At 48.2% G+C, this 14,055-nt stretch overlaps 1 protein-coding gene across 1 annotated transcript in view; it reads right to left on the bottom strand.

The window, feature by feature from the left end:
* Positions 1-13,787: 13,787 nt before the first annotated feature.
* Positions 13,788-14,055, bottom strand: part of AATF (apoptosis antagonizing transcription factor) — a gene marked incomplete at its 5' end in the record, with an annotated part of 32,902 nt that continues 32,634 nt past the window's right edge. The window contains one exon of the mRNA XM_009083498.1: positions 13,788-13,863. Within this exon, the coding sequence (XP_009081746.1) occupies positions 13,788-13,863 (76 nt within the window). The remainder of the gene's footprint in view (positions 13,864-14,055) is intronic.

Below are 14,055 nucleotides of genomic sequence, written 5' to 3' on the forward strand. Positions count from 1 at the left end.
CAGGCAAGGGCCTGTTTTCCTGCCAGGCATCAAGCACTGCCCATACCAACAAGGTCAGCAGCTGCTCACAGGTGGTGCTGGGGCCAGGGGGGGCACAGCCTGCCTAAACACTGATAAATCAACTCTAAAGCTTGCTTAGTGGGGCTTGGGCTCTTATCTGCTCAAACAATACCGGCGAGAAGTTATCACATTTCAAGTGGTTTGTATTACCCTTTTAACATTACAGCCAGAATCAAAACAGGGGAAAAAAAAAACCCATGGAGTGCCCTGGTGCTGCAGCTGTAACGGACACAGGAGGCAAACAGGGAGGGGTGGCACTGCTGCAGCCTCAGAGAGAGCCCAGAGAACCTGCCAGCACAGCACACCCCGAGCAGTGGGGGGTGGTGAGGGGACAGACCCTACTCAACTCCAGAATCACTTCAAACTCTTCAGCCTAAAATATCTCCACATTAAAACACCAAGCAAAGCCATACCATCTTCCTACAGCATCTCCAAAGCCAGGCAAGGGCCTGTTTTCCTGCCAGGAATCAAGCACTGCTCTTACCAGCAAGGTCAGCAGCTGAAGACCTTATGGTGGGCACCAACTACAGGAGCAACCAACACATCCCACCCACCCCACACTGACCTGCTGCCCTCGATGCCTTCAGGAGCTGTGGTGCTCAAACCGTGGGACTCTCCCGATGCTGCAGAGCACAAGGCTCTGCTGCTGCTCAGACTGGTGCAGGTGCAGCTCCTCAGGTGGGACTGGACACAGCTAGGGATGCTCACACTCACTCCTGCCTGCTGCTGGGGAGCTGGAATTGATGAGGGGATCAGGATTTTCCCTGCAGATGGTTAAACCCAACAGCTGGGGAGGTCTCTCTGTGCTGGAACAGCCCAGTGAGAGGCACCACATGGAGCTAAACAAACAAAAATCAGCCCTTCCCTGTGGCCATGGACCCTCTGGCTCCTCTCCCCACACTCCTGGCTGGTGCTGGGCTTACCGAGGGGCTGTGCTGTAGGTAAGGTCATTATTTGGCTGCTGAAACCTCAGGCAGTGACATTCAGTGTGTTTCTGCCTGGCCCAGAGAGCTGAGGGGACAGAGAGATCGATGCACTTCCCCAGGAGCTGCAGCTCTGCTCTGCTGCCAGTGAGCACAGATTTATTCATCCACGAGACACGTGTTCTCCACCCTCAGTCAATACTCACCTTGGCACTTGCTCTCTGAATCCAAGGAAAACGTGACATGCTTCCACAGGGCAGGGAGGGAGCCTGAGCCTCACTGCTGCCTCCCTGGAGTGAGGGCAGCACCAGTCAGGAATTGGGAGAGGAAAAGCCTTTTTTGTCCTGTTTTTAACCCAGATTTCACTGCTCAAGCCCAGCTGCAACTGAGCTGCTTCTCCCTGGCTGTGGCAGACTCTGCTCCACACACCACTGAGGTGTTGGGAAGCCACTTATTGGGAGCAGGTGACTAAAGGGAGAGTTAAATCTGTGCTGATGAGGTGCAAAAAGGATTAATTAATAGCAGGTCTGCAGGCAGCTCTGGGGACACTGTGAAGTGAAAACTTCAGCAACAGACAGGCTGCTGAGGGAGAAGAGGGATAAAACCATGGTGCAACACATCCTGGACCAGGGAGAGGGAGAACTGGGGAGGAAAACGGCAGGAGAGGAGGGAAAAAGAGGAGGTGAAGGTGGGATCAGCTGCTGCTGTGTGCACAGGCTTCCAAAAGGAAATCAGTCTTATTTAAGCTGAATAATAAAACATCATTAAAAAGGAACATTTAGTCACCCACTGCCAAGTTGTCAGTGTAACTTATCCACCCCCCAAACCTCTGTCTTGCTGTGCAGGTGAGGGATGAGGCTGTTGGCACTGTGTGCCATCAAAGGGGACACCAGTGTGGTGCCAGGGGGGCTGAACTGGAGATTTGTTGCATGGATCACACTGGGACGACCAGTTTACAAACCATTTTAATTGCAGGGACAGGGACAGGTCTGTGGAACAAGCCGTGCCCATTACACACAGATCACACCCTGCACTGACCAGCAGCTACTCTGGGATTTCACATCCCATTTCTGACCTGTGGACAGAGCCCCACAAAGCCCTCCCTGAGCTCTCTCCTCAGGAGTCATGCCCAGCTGAAAAGAATTGAGTGTAAAGGATCAATGCAGGGCTGGAAAATTCACCAGGATGTTCCCATGGCAGCAATATCCCCATGTCCCCCCATGTCCTGGTCAGCACATGTCCCTGGGGTCCTTCAGCACCAGGAATGTGAGCTGGGAGCTCTGGTGCCTGCACAGAGCACCTTTTCTCTGCTTAAGGCCATGTTAATTATGCAAATGACATTTAAATCCTCTTGACTCGGTGAAAAAATAAAGTCACACATTCCTTACTTGCAGCCAAGGACCAGAACAGGATGTTTAACCCCCCAACCCCCCAAACAGCCTCTGAGGGCTCAACACAACCGAGGGGGACCTGACTGCACGGGCTGGTGGTCCCTGCTGGGCTGGACCATGTGTCCTCCCCCCACACTGTGCCCAGACTGCAGAATCAAGGTCAGGAATTTAATGGGAATGGTGAGGAATGCATTGTCTTTGGGAGGAAGCACTGAAAGCTGGAAGGGAGAGTGTTTAGCCAGGCTGAATGTCCCCCAGCTCATCCCTCAGGTGTAGCAGTGATTTGATGTTCCTTCAGTGAGGATTTAGGGACAAACCCGAGGCTGGAGACGCTTTGCTCTGCTCCAGGGCAGCTTGAGGGAGAGGAGAGGGCAGGGCCAGCTGATGAGCTCAGTTCCAGCACCAAGTCCTGATCCTAATTCTGCTCCAGTTCTTCAGCACTCGAGATTTTCCCAAACAGAGAACGATACAGCTCTGTCCTGGGGGGGAAAAAAGGGAATAAAAGTTACTTTTCAAGGGCAAAGTGGAATCAAGAGGCTGCCACAAACCCTGCCCTCCTTCAAATGAAAAGGCCTCCTGTAATTAACACTGCATTCAACAAGCTTATTAATACACAGAGGCAGACGAGAACTTGTGTGAGACCAATCCTAGGCAGCACACACAGGTAAATGTTTCAGTGAGTATCTCCAGACAACAAGGGTTTCTGTCAATTTGCCCATTCCAGAAAGGCTCTTCAGGTAAGAAACCAAGCCTGAATATTTTAGTGCTGGAAGAACAATGGAAATGACCCAGCAACAAGATTCCAGTTAATATCACCCACACAGTGAGTCTGATAGCAGCCAGTTTCCCTGTTTGTTTTTTTTTAAGGAAAATGTGGGTTGATGTTACTTGTCCTCAATTTTGGAAGCAAAGACCCTGAGCTGAGGGAAAGGAGAGGTTACTACACATTTCTGAGTATCAAAAAGCATGGGGAGAGCCTTGATTTCTATGGATGCATCTTCTAAAGCAGCAGCCTGTGGTCAGGGGCTGCACACAGGAGCGTTGGACACATGGAAATTGGGATTTTTCCTCCCAAGAACACCAGCAGTGAGCACTAACCAAGTGACCCCATCAGTGTGGGACAGCACACAGAGTTTGCTGGTGCTGCCAGCTGTGAGATGTGCCCCAGGTTTGGGGAGCAGAAGGGAATCAATCCCCTGCACCTCATCCTCCCAGCACAGTGTTAACCACCTCAGCTGAAGCAGAAATCCAAGTGGAGCTGTCTGGATAATATGGGCAGACACCCTGGAGGGAAATCAGGTAACCCCCAAAACAGACCAAGTATTTCACCCTGAAAAATAAACCACAACCCAACCTCTCCTTCCCCTCTCCCGTCATCCAGGCTCCCTTGCTTTTACAGCATCTCCCCTCAGCAGGATTTAACCATGCAGAGAGTAAAACTCATCAATCCTCCAGGTTTAACCTTGTCTCTGTTTCAATTCACCAGGGTAAGTGCAGGTTTTAATACTTTCAGCCCCCTTAAGGCTATGCATAATGAACTGGGATTTTTTGGTTAAAAAACATCAAATTTCTCTCCTCCACCCATAGATATTAAACATCAGACTTGAGCCAGTGGGTTGAAACACCTCAGTGTGTGCTACCTGCAGCTGGAGGAAAGGTGACTCGAGCACAAAGGTTCTGGAGGCAGCAATGAGCTGGGAATAACCTGTGCAGGTAATTAACAGCACTTGCACCTCAGGTGGAGAGTGGGGAAGGAGCAGGTCGATACCAGGGTCTTCCTTGAATTAAAATTTAACTCACCCTTTATTGCAACCTACAAAAGCAAGTAATGAGCACTAACATTTTTATTTCTTTTAAACTGTCATTTAGGCTGTAGAGGGGATAATTACCTATTTCCACTGTAGTAAGGTTTTATCACCCTTAGTGAGGCATTTTCTAATTTAATATTTTTACTATATTATCATAAAACCTGTTTCTGGAAAAAATGATCACCAGCCACACAGTCATTTGCCATAAAACATGTGTGTGTAAGGACCTTGGCTTAATTATTTATGCATTTCTTCTGAGCTGGCTCCAGAGGAAGGGACAGCACAGGCACTGCCACCTCCCCACCATGGAAACTGGGGATTTCAGGCTGATTTAACACAGGAAAAAAAAGGAACAGCTAGGCCAGGGGGTGAGTTTGGTGTGTTAAATGCCCAAAGGGCTTTTCCCCCCTCTAAATCTCAGGTGTTGCTGCTATATACAACTTATAGGGACAATCCTTGCAATGGAGAGCAAGGAAGGAAAGACAGAGAGCAAGGAGAGATCTGGATGAATATTAACAGCAACAGGACATTGGCAAATTGATATGGATCATCCAAAGATAAATCATAGAAACCCCTAACAGATCCCCAGGATCTGCTCTGCTCACCTGCACCAGCACAAACTGGGCAAAGGGGAAAGCAAAGATGTACCTGGTGTGTTGCTCTGTGTAATTATACTCATGTTACTTGGTTTTTTTAAAAACACAGTTCTGTGAACTAGTGGAAGAACAATATTAAGGGGGAAAATTCAGTTTCTGGTGGTTCTTTTCATTAACACAGCACTAGTCACTGTGTTGTTCCAGTAAAAACCTCCTCCAACTCATTTCTCTGCCTTTTCCCAGGTACTTTTTACTTCTCCTCTACCCCAAAACAAGATAATTTAGACCATGTACTGAAATAACTACACCTCCCACTCCTCCAGAGGGAACTGTGAATTTTTAATTCACACAAAACTGGGGAAAGACAGACCATGAACACCCATGGAGAAAGGGAGGATGAGGAAATGGAAAACTGCTGAAAAAACTCAAGTTGGTTGATGGTTTGCTTGGAAAACTTTCTGTCTGTATCCTAAGAAATGTTTTGTCTTGGGGTGTGAAATTCAGACTGCTAAACATTCAGATGAACTCAGATTACCAGGAGAGCAGGGAGAGAAAATAAAGCTTTGTTTATAAATAGATGTAAAGATAAGAGAAAGATTAGATAAAATAAAGCTTTACATAAAACTTTAAAAAGTGCTTTATTCCTCAAGCAAAAATGAATTTTTCCCTTAAAAAAATGAAGGAAAACTACTCCAGGTGAGCTTGGAGTGGATTTTATCCTCCTCCCAGTGATTTTACCTCCCTCTACCTATGCACACACTTTAGAGGCAAAAGGTAGCAGGAAGATAAAACAAGCTAAACCCATTTATTTATCAATTTCTTGTCAGAGGCTTCAATTTCTGGTCCAGCCCTAAGGAGCAGATGGAGTTGGCTCTGCACTCCCACACCTGCAGCACGCGCTCCCCGCAGGGACGGTGTCGGACGATGCTGTGGAGCCCAAGGGAGCAGGACTGAACCCCCAGGGGTGCCCAGTGAGGTGCTGAGGGTGCCCACGTGTGGTGCAGGCCCACGAGATGGCACTGTCTCATTCCCTTCCCAAACCCTGAGCACACAACTCCAGCTATAAATCCCCTGGCCAGACGCTCCGTTCGCCCTGCCCCGAGCTCGGAGGAGATGCTGAAAGGTCTCCTGCAATTCCCTCCTGCTCAGGCAGGTCAGGATTGGGTCCTGGGAGTCTGTGCAAATGCTTTTAGCCCCACGGCTTTAAATTATGAAGGGTGACATGTGACCTCTGGTTTGTCTCCTGAGAGCAGGCACGAGATTTATAAGGAGTTCAGAATAGCTCGTTCCGGCCCTAAACAAAGGGACACGTTGGGAGAGGATGGAGCTGGGAATGGGGAGTGGGAGGGCAGCACAAAGGTGCTGCTCAAGGTATTGTTCCCCCAAATCCAACCAGACCTGGGGTTCATCCTTGCTGTCCCTGGCACTGCATACTCCACACACACCCATCACCCTCAGGATGGTGTTCACAGAGCAGAGGTGGAACCTCTCCCACCCTGATTTTGGTCCCAGTCGTATTTTTATAGGAGCTTTCACAGCACAAAGCATAAAAGATGTGGACAAATGGCTGGAGAAGCAGCAAAACACAGGGATGTGCAGACACCTCCACGCTGGCATGTGTCCAGCAGTTGGAATTTCCCCATGGCATACAGTAAATATTGCCTTGGAGGGGTATTGGAGGGGATGCTGTGTGGGCAGTGCCCTGTGCAGGGACCAAGCTTTGTGTACCTTAACACCCACATTCCTAGGCTGATTTCCCTCTTTCACAGCTTGCCTGTTTTATAACGGATTTGATGCAGGAGAAGACAAATTGTCTCACAAAGGAAAGACGACAAATCATCTCGCAGCTCTTAACAGGTTATTTTTTTTCCCCTTTAAGAAGGAAATTTCCATACCAGAGGCACTTGTCTCCTTACCAGGGATGTCACACATCAGGTGTTGGGACAGGATGATTCCAGCCCCTTGGCACTAAGCAGGTCACGCAGAGCTGCCAGCTAAAGCCCAGGCACAGCCCCTGCTCAGACACCAGCTCCGCTGCGGTGTGGTTGGTGACAGGGGACTAAACTGCACCTCCATGAGGGGAATTGAAGGCCAAGTCAAAGGCTGGAAGACAAAATCCACCAAGAGTGCAAATTTCCAGGTCAGCTTGGCTGGGGCTTGGAGCAACCTGGGCTAGTGGAAGGTGATGAGCTTTAAGGTCCTTCCAACCCAACCCATTCCATGATTCTGTGAGAAGAGGTGGAAAGAGAGGTGTTCTCTGGAGAGGGCTGCAAACCATTCTGGGATTCCATGACTGGATGATCCTAGAGCCACAGTGCCTCAGGACCAAGCCAAGATTTAGTGTCACAGGACAGCACATGGGTTGTTTTGCTTTCAGGCTGTCCCCACCCTGCTGAGGTTCCAGCTCAGATGTGCAGTAGGATGATACAGCACCTTCCCAGGAGAGGCCACACATCTCCCCTGAGGGGTCCCTGATGTGTCAGGGGGCTCTTTCCACAGCCTCAGGCAGCAGCTCATCCTCCCACCCACAGCCTCATGCCAGAAACACCACAAATTCCCTCAAACACTGCACTCCAAGACTGCTCTCCACCTTCAGGCTCTCCCTTTGTTTCCCAAAACAAAGCCAAGCAGGACAACCTTTCAGCCAGGCTGTGCCTACACTCATTTTTCTCACCCCGGCACAGTCACTGAGGTTTGTGCCACACAGCACAGGAGCTGCTGGTTTAGCTGTGCTCCAGAAAGGGCTTTGCTTCCTCTCAGGAATTCTGCCGTGGTGAACACACTGGATTGACAATCACAGAGCCCAAATTCCCCCATTAATCTAGTCTCATGGTGTTTTAATACCCAAAGTACAAAGTGAGTGAAGTTAAAGGCTGGTATCTCACCAACCTTTTTTTTTATATACTTTTTTTTTATCAAACTCTTATGTCACATAAGCAAATTAATCTTTTAATACCAGGATTTCCAACTACGTACCCCCCTCTGCTTGCAGCGACACACTGTGACAAAGCAACTGCACTAAAGTGAGAATGCTGATTGGGAAAATGCACAGCATCCTGGCTGAATCCAAGGGAAATGCTCTAATCCAAACTTCACTGGCAGCTGGATAATCTGAGTGTTAATTCAGCCTCTCAGCAGGCACTGGGCTGCTCAGGCAAGAGCAACATGGGCTGGATGCTCTTGTGCATGACCTGAGGCCAAGGGCTGTGGAGAAAGGGGATTCACTTCTTGCACTTGGATTTAAGGAAGTGATCCCTGCTCTGAGCCCACTTCTGTTGCACTTCCAAAGTCAAACACAAAATTGTGGCCACATGCTAAAAAACTATGCCAAGGACATGTGGCAGCTCTACACTGTGCAGGGCAGAGAGCTGGAAGGAGGGAGCACAGAACAGGGCATGGCAATAAGGTCACTTCCACCTGATCTGGCTTACTCACCCCGTCAGGTGTGTGATCAATGCTGCCCAAAGGTAGGGACCAGTTCCCTACGAACCCAGCTCAGGAGAGCGAAGGAAATTTCTGCAGCTCCTGGAAAGGATTCTGTGCCCCACATGGTGCCACTGCTGGTTTGCCACAGTCCCACCACAGCCATCTAGTTTGGCTCATAAAGGATGCAAATTCCTCCTCCCTAATGAAGAGCCATTTGCTGATGTATAAACCAACCTATATAAAATCTGATGTACTTTCCCCACCTGCACCCAGTTACATAAATCCCGCTCAGAGTTTCAGCCTGCACTTGGGAACGTGTCCCTTTTGTCCTGCCTGACTTTCCTGCAGAAAAGCCTCCTTCTGCCTCCTGCTCTGTGCTGGGTGCCATGTCTAATGATGATGTATGGGTGTCCTTTTCCCCAGCAGTGCTGTGGGGAGGGGTCACACATGTGACACCACCAGCCTGTGTATCAACAGCAAATTATAAACCGTGTCAATCCAAGTTAATGCAAAGCTGTAATCCTCTTTAACAAGAGATCAAATCAGTGCCATGAGTTATGTTCATTCTGTAATCTGATAAGAAATAGAGTGAGCCTCTAATAAAAGAGTAATGAGAGCCCTTAATGATGCTGTTAAAAGGTAGCGCCAGTTAAAATATTGCTGTTGTTCCAGCTGATTAGATCACTGTTGCATATTTGCACAATCTTGTTTTACCTGTCAGAATAACCTGAGTCATCTTGGGAGATAAAGGTGTTTGGACCAAACATCTGTGTCCTTAAAGGATGTCTCTCTCCTGCAAGTTCCTGTCCTCCAGAGGTGAAATTAAGATGTTCATCAGACTTTGCAGTAATTTGAGATTAGACTCTGTTTCGCAGTGTCTGTGTTTAGTCTACACACACACACACACACACGGACAGTGCAGAGATCTGAAGATCTATAAATCACAGCTGACAGAGAGATAGAATAAAACCCAAATCCACACACAGCTCTTCCCAGGAGCACAGACTTTACCTGACCTTGCCACAACTAGGCTGTGCGTGGGATCCACTCCAGCAGGTACTGAAAATACCTCACTTGGTGACAGATCTGCAGGCCCAGTGGGAATCTCTAGCCTCAGTTTGCCCATAAATACGTTTACCTGGCTTTGTTATGTGCACAGGTGTCTGATCTCCTGAAACATCAGGCTGTCCAACTGAAGGTGACTGCACAGAAGGTCTGGTTCAACCTCAGCTCTAGCCCAAACCCGTGTGACACCTTTGGCAATCTCCTGAGGCTCTTGACTCCTGTATTTCTGGACTCAAAAGCCTTTGGAGATATAGGCTATCATCTCTCTCTGCTCATCTCCCAGTGTATTATCAGTTCTGTTGCACATGGTGGTGCTGAAGGGTGATGGTCAGTGCAGCATCCAAAGTGCTGACGATGCAGAAAATGTATTGCAAGGCAAGTCCAAGAAGTGTCACCCACATGATGCCACCCTCAAACCTAGGAGAAATCACAACCAGCCCTGTCCTAATCCTGGGTAATTCCTGCCCAAGACAGCTCTGGATAACCACACCACACTTACAGCTTTCACCTTCAGGTCCCTTGTCTTAGTTCAGGCCATTTGCATAGCACTGACCTTGGCCTGATTAGATAAACCTTGGCCCAAGAGGACAATAAATGTGTTAAAGTCTATAAACATATAACCATAAAAATCACTTTCCAGTGTAGGTTTTAAAATACTACCAAGGAGGGGTTAAAAGAGAGGAGAGCTGGAGGCCACCAGTGGCTCACCCATTACAGCATAATGTGTGTGAGCACAGGTTAAACAGCCATGCCCATGTGTAGGGTGCATGGAAAACTGGCAAGGGGAAGATTAATTGCCTCCACCAATGCTATTATTCCAACCACCAGCAGGAGGAAGAAGGAAAGTGGCAGTGATGTTGACAAAGGCAGTTATTAGACTTGTGTATTTCTCTTCTCCAGGCTGTAAAACATTTTGGGAGTGAGTGTTCATCCCCTTCTCTCTGCAGTGCTCAGGCTGCTGCTCCTCACACACGTTTCTCCCAAGTCCTGGGCATCCCAGAGCTGTGCCACCAGCACACAGGGACCTCCAGGTGAGTGCTAGCAGGTCACTGCTCTATTTTAAGGTCTCTCTGCACAGCCAAAGCAGTGTGAAATGGCCCAAATGCAGAGGAGAATCAGCCCCCAAAAGTATCATATTATGTTACCATAGTATGTTAAGGGGTTGGATTGGCCCTTGGAGATTCCCAGGCTGCATTAGCTAATTAAGTGTAGAGAAAACAGCAAGGAGTTGCAGTGATTTGTGCCATCAAAATGAAAGCAACACAGTCACAGACATCTCCCCTCTGCTTTTGCCCAGTGAGGACTGGATAGAGCCAAGGAAGACCCTTCTTCTGCCACAAAGGAAAGGTTATCATTGCTCCTTCCCTCTCATGTGTACAGGCCTGGGTTTTTCTTCTTAGCTCACCTGCAGATATTGAAGTCTTCTCCCCTGTGTGTTGCCACAGGTGTTATGGCCCATGCCCAGGGCACAGGTGTTTGAAGCAGAGCTGTGAGGTGACCCCAGAGATCTGTGAGGTGACCCCCAGAGATGGTTCTATTTCCAAAATATGACTGATAACAACAGATACCTTCATTTTGGGAGAGCTGAACCCAAACACCTATAAAGGCCTCATTTTCAGGCACTGACCACTCCAGTGCTCTGAGTCAGTTTTATGGCTAGATGCAAACACAAATGGTGTAAACTGGAGAGGAAGCTAATAAGGAAGGTTTTCACAAGAATTCCCACCCAAATGTGCCAGGGCTGCTGCAGTGAATCTGTTCCTAAATCCCACATGGAACAGGACAAGAAATAACAGGCCTGAATTACAGCAGAGGGAAATTGAAGCTCAACATTAGGACTAAACAAAGCCCAAGCACATCCCGTGGGGAGGGAGCTGAAAGAAGACTGTGACAGGCAGAGGTGAGGCATGTTCTGTGTGTGGCAGGGACCCACCAGGCATTTGGCAGTGGTGAGGAAAGCTCAGGCTTCTATTTGTGCATCTGAAACTAAAGCTTTCCTATACACGTTGAAATATTAAATACAACTACTAAAATTACTATTACTAACCCACTTTTTATAGGCCTCCATGGCACAGAGGAGCCAGGCACAGAACACAGAGTGACCTGCTCAAGGTCACCCACGATGCCACTGGCAGAACAAGGGGCAGAACCTTCCCAGCCTGATTCCAGCCTTGCCCCAGCCACATCCAGGGATGCCTGACCCAGGCAGAGTGGGATGCAGCTGCCCACATGGCATGACCCTCAGGCACAGCTGCTGTGTGAGCACATCAACACATCCAACCCAGCACCAGGAGCTCGGTGCCTGCAATGCCATTAGCAGAGAGTATGGAAAACCTCCAAAGTGACTCATAAACTTAATGTCACAACTACGTTCCTGCAGTCAGACAATGAGCAGCAGCAGCTGCTGCCACCAAAGCCTCAGTGCCACATGTGAGCGATGCAATAACCCTCTCCACGTGGGGAAAAAACCCAGGAGACATTTCCAGGCAACCAAATGCCAACCCCTCTGTCCCCAACACAAGAAGTGTGTTGCCAGATGAGCTGGAACAGTTTCTGGGGGGTCAGCCAGGCCCTGTGCCATTTGGGGGGCTCAAGGTGCCTCCTGAGGAGGGAGGGGGAGGAGGGTGATGAAGATTGGAGCCAGATGAAGGGGAGCTGAGGCCCAAGAAGGCCATTGCACGCAATGACTCCACTGTCCCAGCTGTTGGATGCACTTCACGTTTGCTTTGCCTTGCTGGAGGATTTTGGCTTGCACAATGCATTTTCTGTGCAACTTTTGGAACACTAGTGAGTGCAGTGGACTGTGAAGGAGGAGGCAATGTCACCTCTGGGGACAGCAAATGTAGTAAAGCTCCTAGATTAGCAGTCTCACCATTTGTTTGCACCTTCCTCCCCTCACACACATCCCATGTGGGCTAAGCTTGCCTGAATTTGGGGGACAGAGCAGGGGTCTGTACCCTGCCCAACCTGCAGGGCAGTGCAACAGGTACTACAGCCCAAAAATGACAGACAGCCCAAACTCATTCCAAATTCCTGAAGCATAAGAGGCAGCCAGTCAACTGGACGTAATACTAAGATAGAGAAATATTAATGATGCACATTGTTAATGAATATGGCACAAGCTGGTGGTTCTTACAGCACATACACCACCTGCTAATGACCCTCAGACAACGAGATGTGGGGAACAAGCAGCACATCCCAGAACCATTCCTACAGGATGGTATCACTCTGTCACATCTAACCTGCCCTACGTTTGATCTGGGGTTACCCAAAGCAGCAAAGACACCAATTCCATGCAGGGAAGGAGGTCCCTGCCAGGTGGGAAGCACAGAGAGCTGCTCAGGCCCTGCAGATCAGAAACAAAAACACACTAGATTGATTTGCCAAACAGACAGAAGTGTGTGTGTCTAATCCCACAGTGCCCAAGTCATTTCTGCCTCTCTCTTCCTGTGATCCAGGTAAGGGGCAGAAGAACTGAGCATTTAATACAGCTAGTAGAACAGCTTTCACCCTACACAGGCAATATGTTTATTTTTGTGGCTAGAGGATCTAAACATACTCAGAAATCAGAGCACTTGAGGTTTATTATTGGGGAAAATAGGAAAAAAAAAAAGAAAGAGTGAAGAACTCTGAGAAAGATGAAAGAGCACAGGCCTTATGGACACAAAGCATCTTAGTGGCAGCTTACTTCTCATCCAGGAGCCTGTGCAATCCCCCAAAAGGCAGCAGCTGAAGAACAGCAGGTATTTGGTTTCCATTTCACAAACAGACAAATGACATCTCTCCCTCACAAAGCACAAACATGTTCCACAACCCAGGGGAAAGATGTTTCTCAAGCTTTCTACATCCATTCACTGGAAAAATTATTCCACCTCCTTCCCACGAAATGCTCAGCATTTGGAGATTCAGTGTAAAAATGTAATCCTCAAGAATTCTGGGTGTATGTGTAGAGGAGTTATCTAGTGACTGTGCACACAAATTTATTGGCATTTTCTTTTCTAATTAGCACATGAAAACATTACAGTCTTCCAGTAAAATTCTTCCCTCTTTAAATAAACATAAACACAAGCAACATTTAGGTCTTGAGTGAATCTTGAGAGAACTATTCCAGTTATTAACTGAGCTAGAAAAAATGCGCAATAACCAGAATTTATAAGTTGTCATTTCTGTCAAAAGACAAGTTCTTTTTAAGTTCTGATCACACCTGAAGACATCAGGTCACTCAGCTATTTCCAAACCAGTTCCATCCAACTGGAAGAGTTCAAAGTCAGAGGAGTTTTAGAGCAGGAATCAAAATGTAGGTACTGAGATTTATGAAAACTTCTCGTTTGGTGTCACAGTAATTACAAAGTGAAAGCTCAGCCAGACTGCCAGGACAGATGTGACCAAGACACCCAGGCAATGATGCCAGTGACAAATGGTTAACTGATAAGAAGAGATGGAGGGGGCGACAGGCTGGAGAACAGGTCAATATCACACTGTCATGAAGCCATTTGAGAAACATAATTAATCTGTTACTCACCTGGCATCATCATTCATTGTGCACTGGTCAATAGGTGCCATGAAGCTCACCAGCTTGCTATGGACGTGATACCTGAGGAGGGCAGGAAATCAGCAGGCAGCACATCAGTAACTATTAATGAAAAGGAAATGTTGCTGCTTGACTAGAAGCAGCTCAGCCCCCGAAAGGCAAAGCACTGGCTTTCCTGGGGGCTGACACCTAATGAGTCCCTGGTTGGAGCTGGCAATTCCCCCTCCCTTCCCTCCTCCTCCTTTCTTACAGCAG

This window comes from Acanthisitta chloris, unplaced genomic scaffold, assembly GCF_000695815.1.
Source record: "Acanthisitta chloris isolate BGI_N310 unplaced genomic scaffold, ASM69581v1 scaffold11671, whole genome shotgun sequence".
NCBI lineage: Eukaryota > Metazoa > Chordata > Aves > Passeriformes > Acanthisittidae > Acanthisitta > Acanthisitta chloris.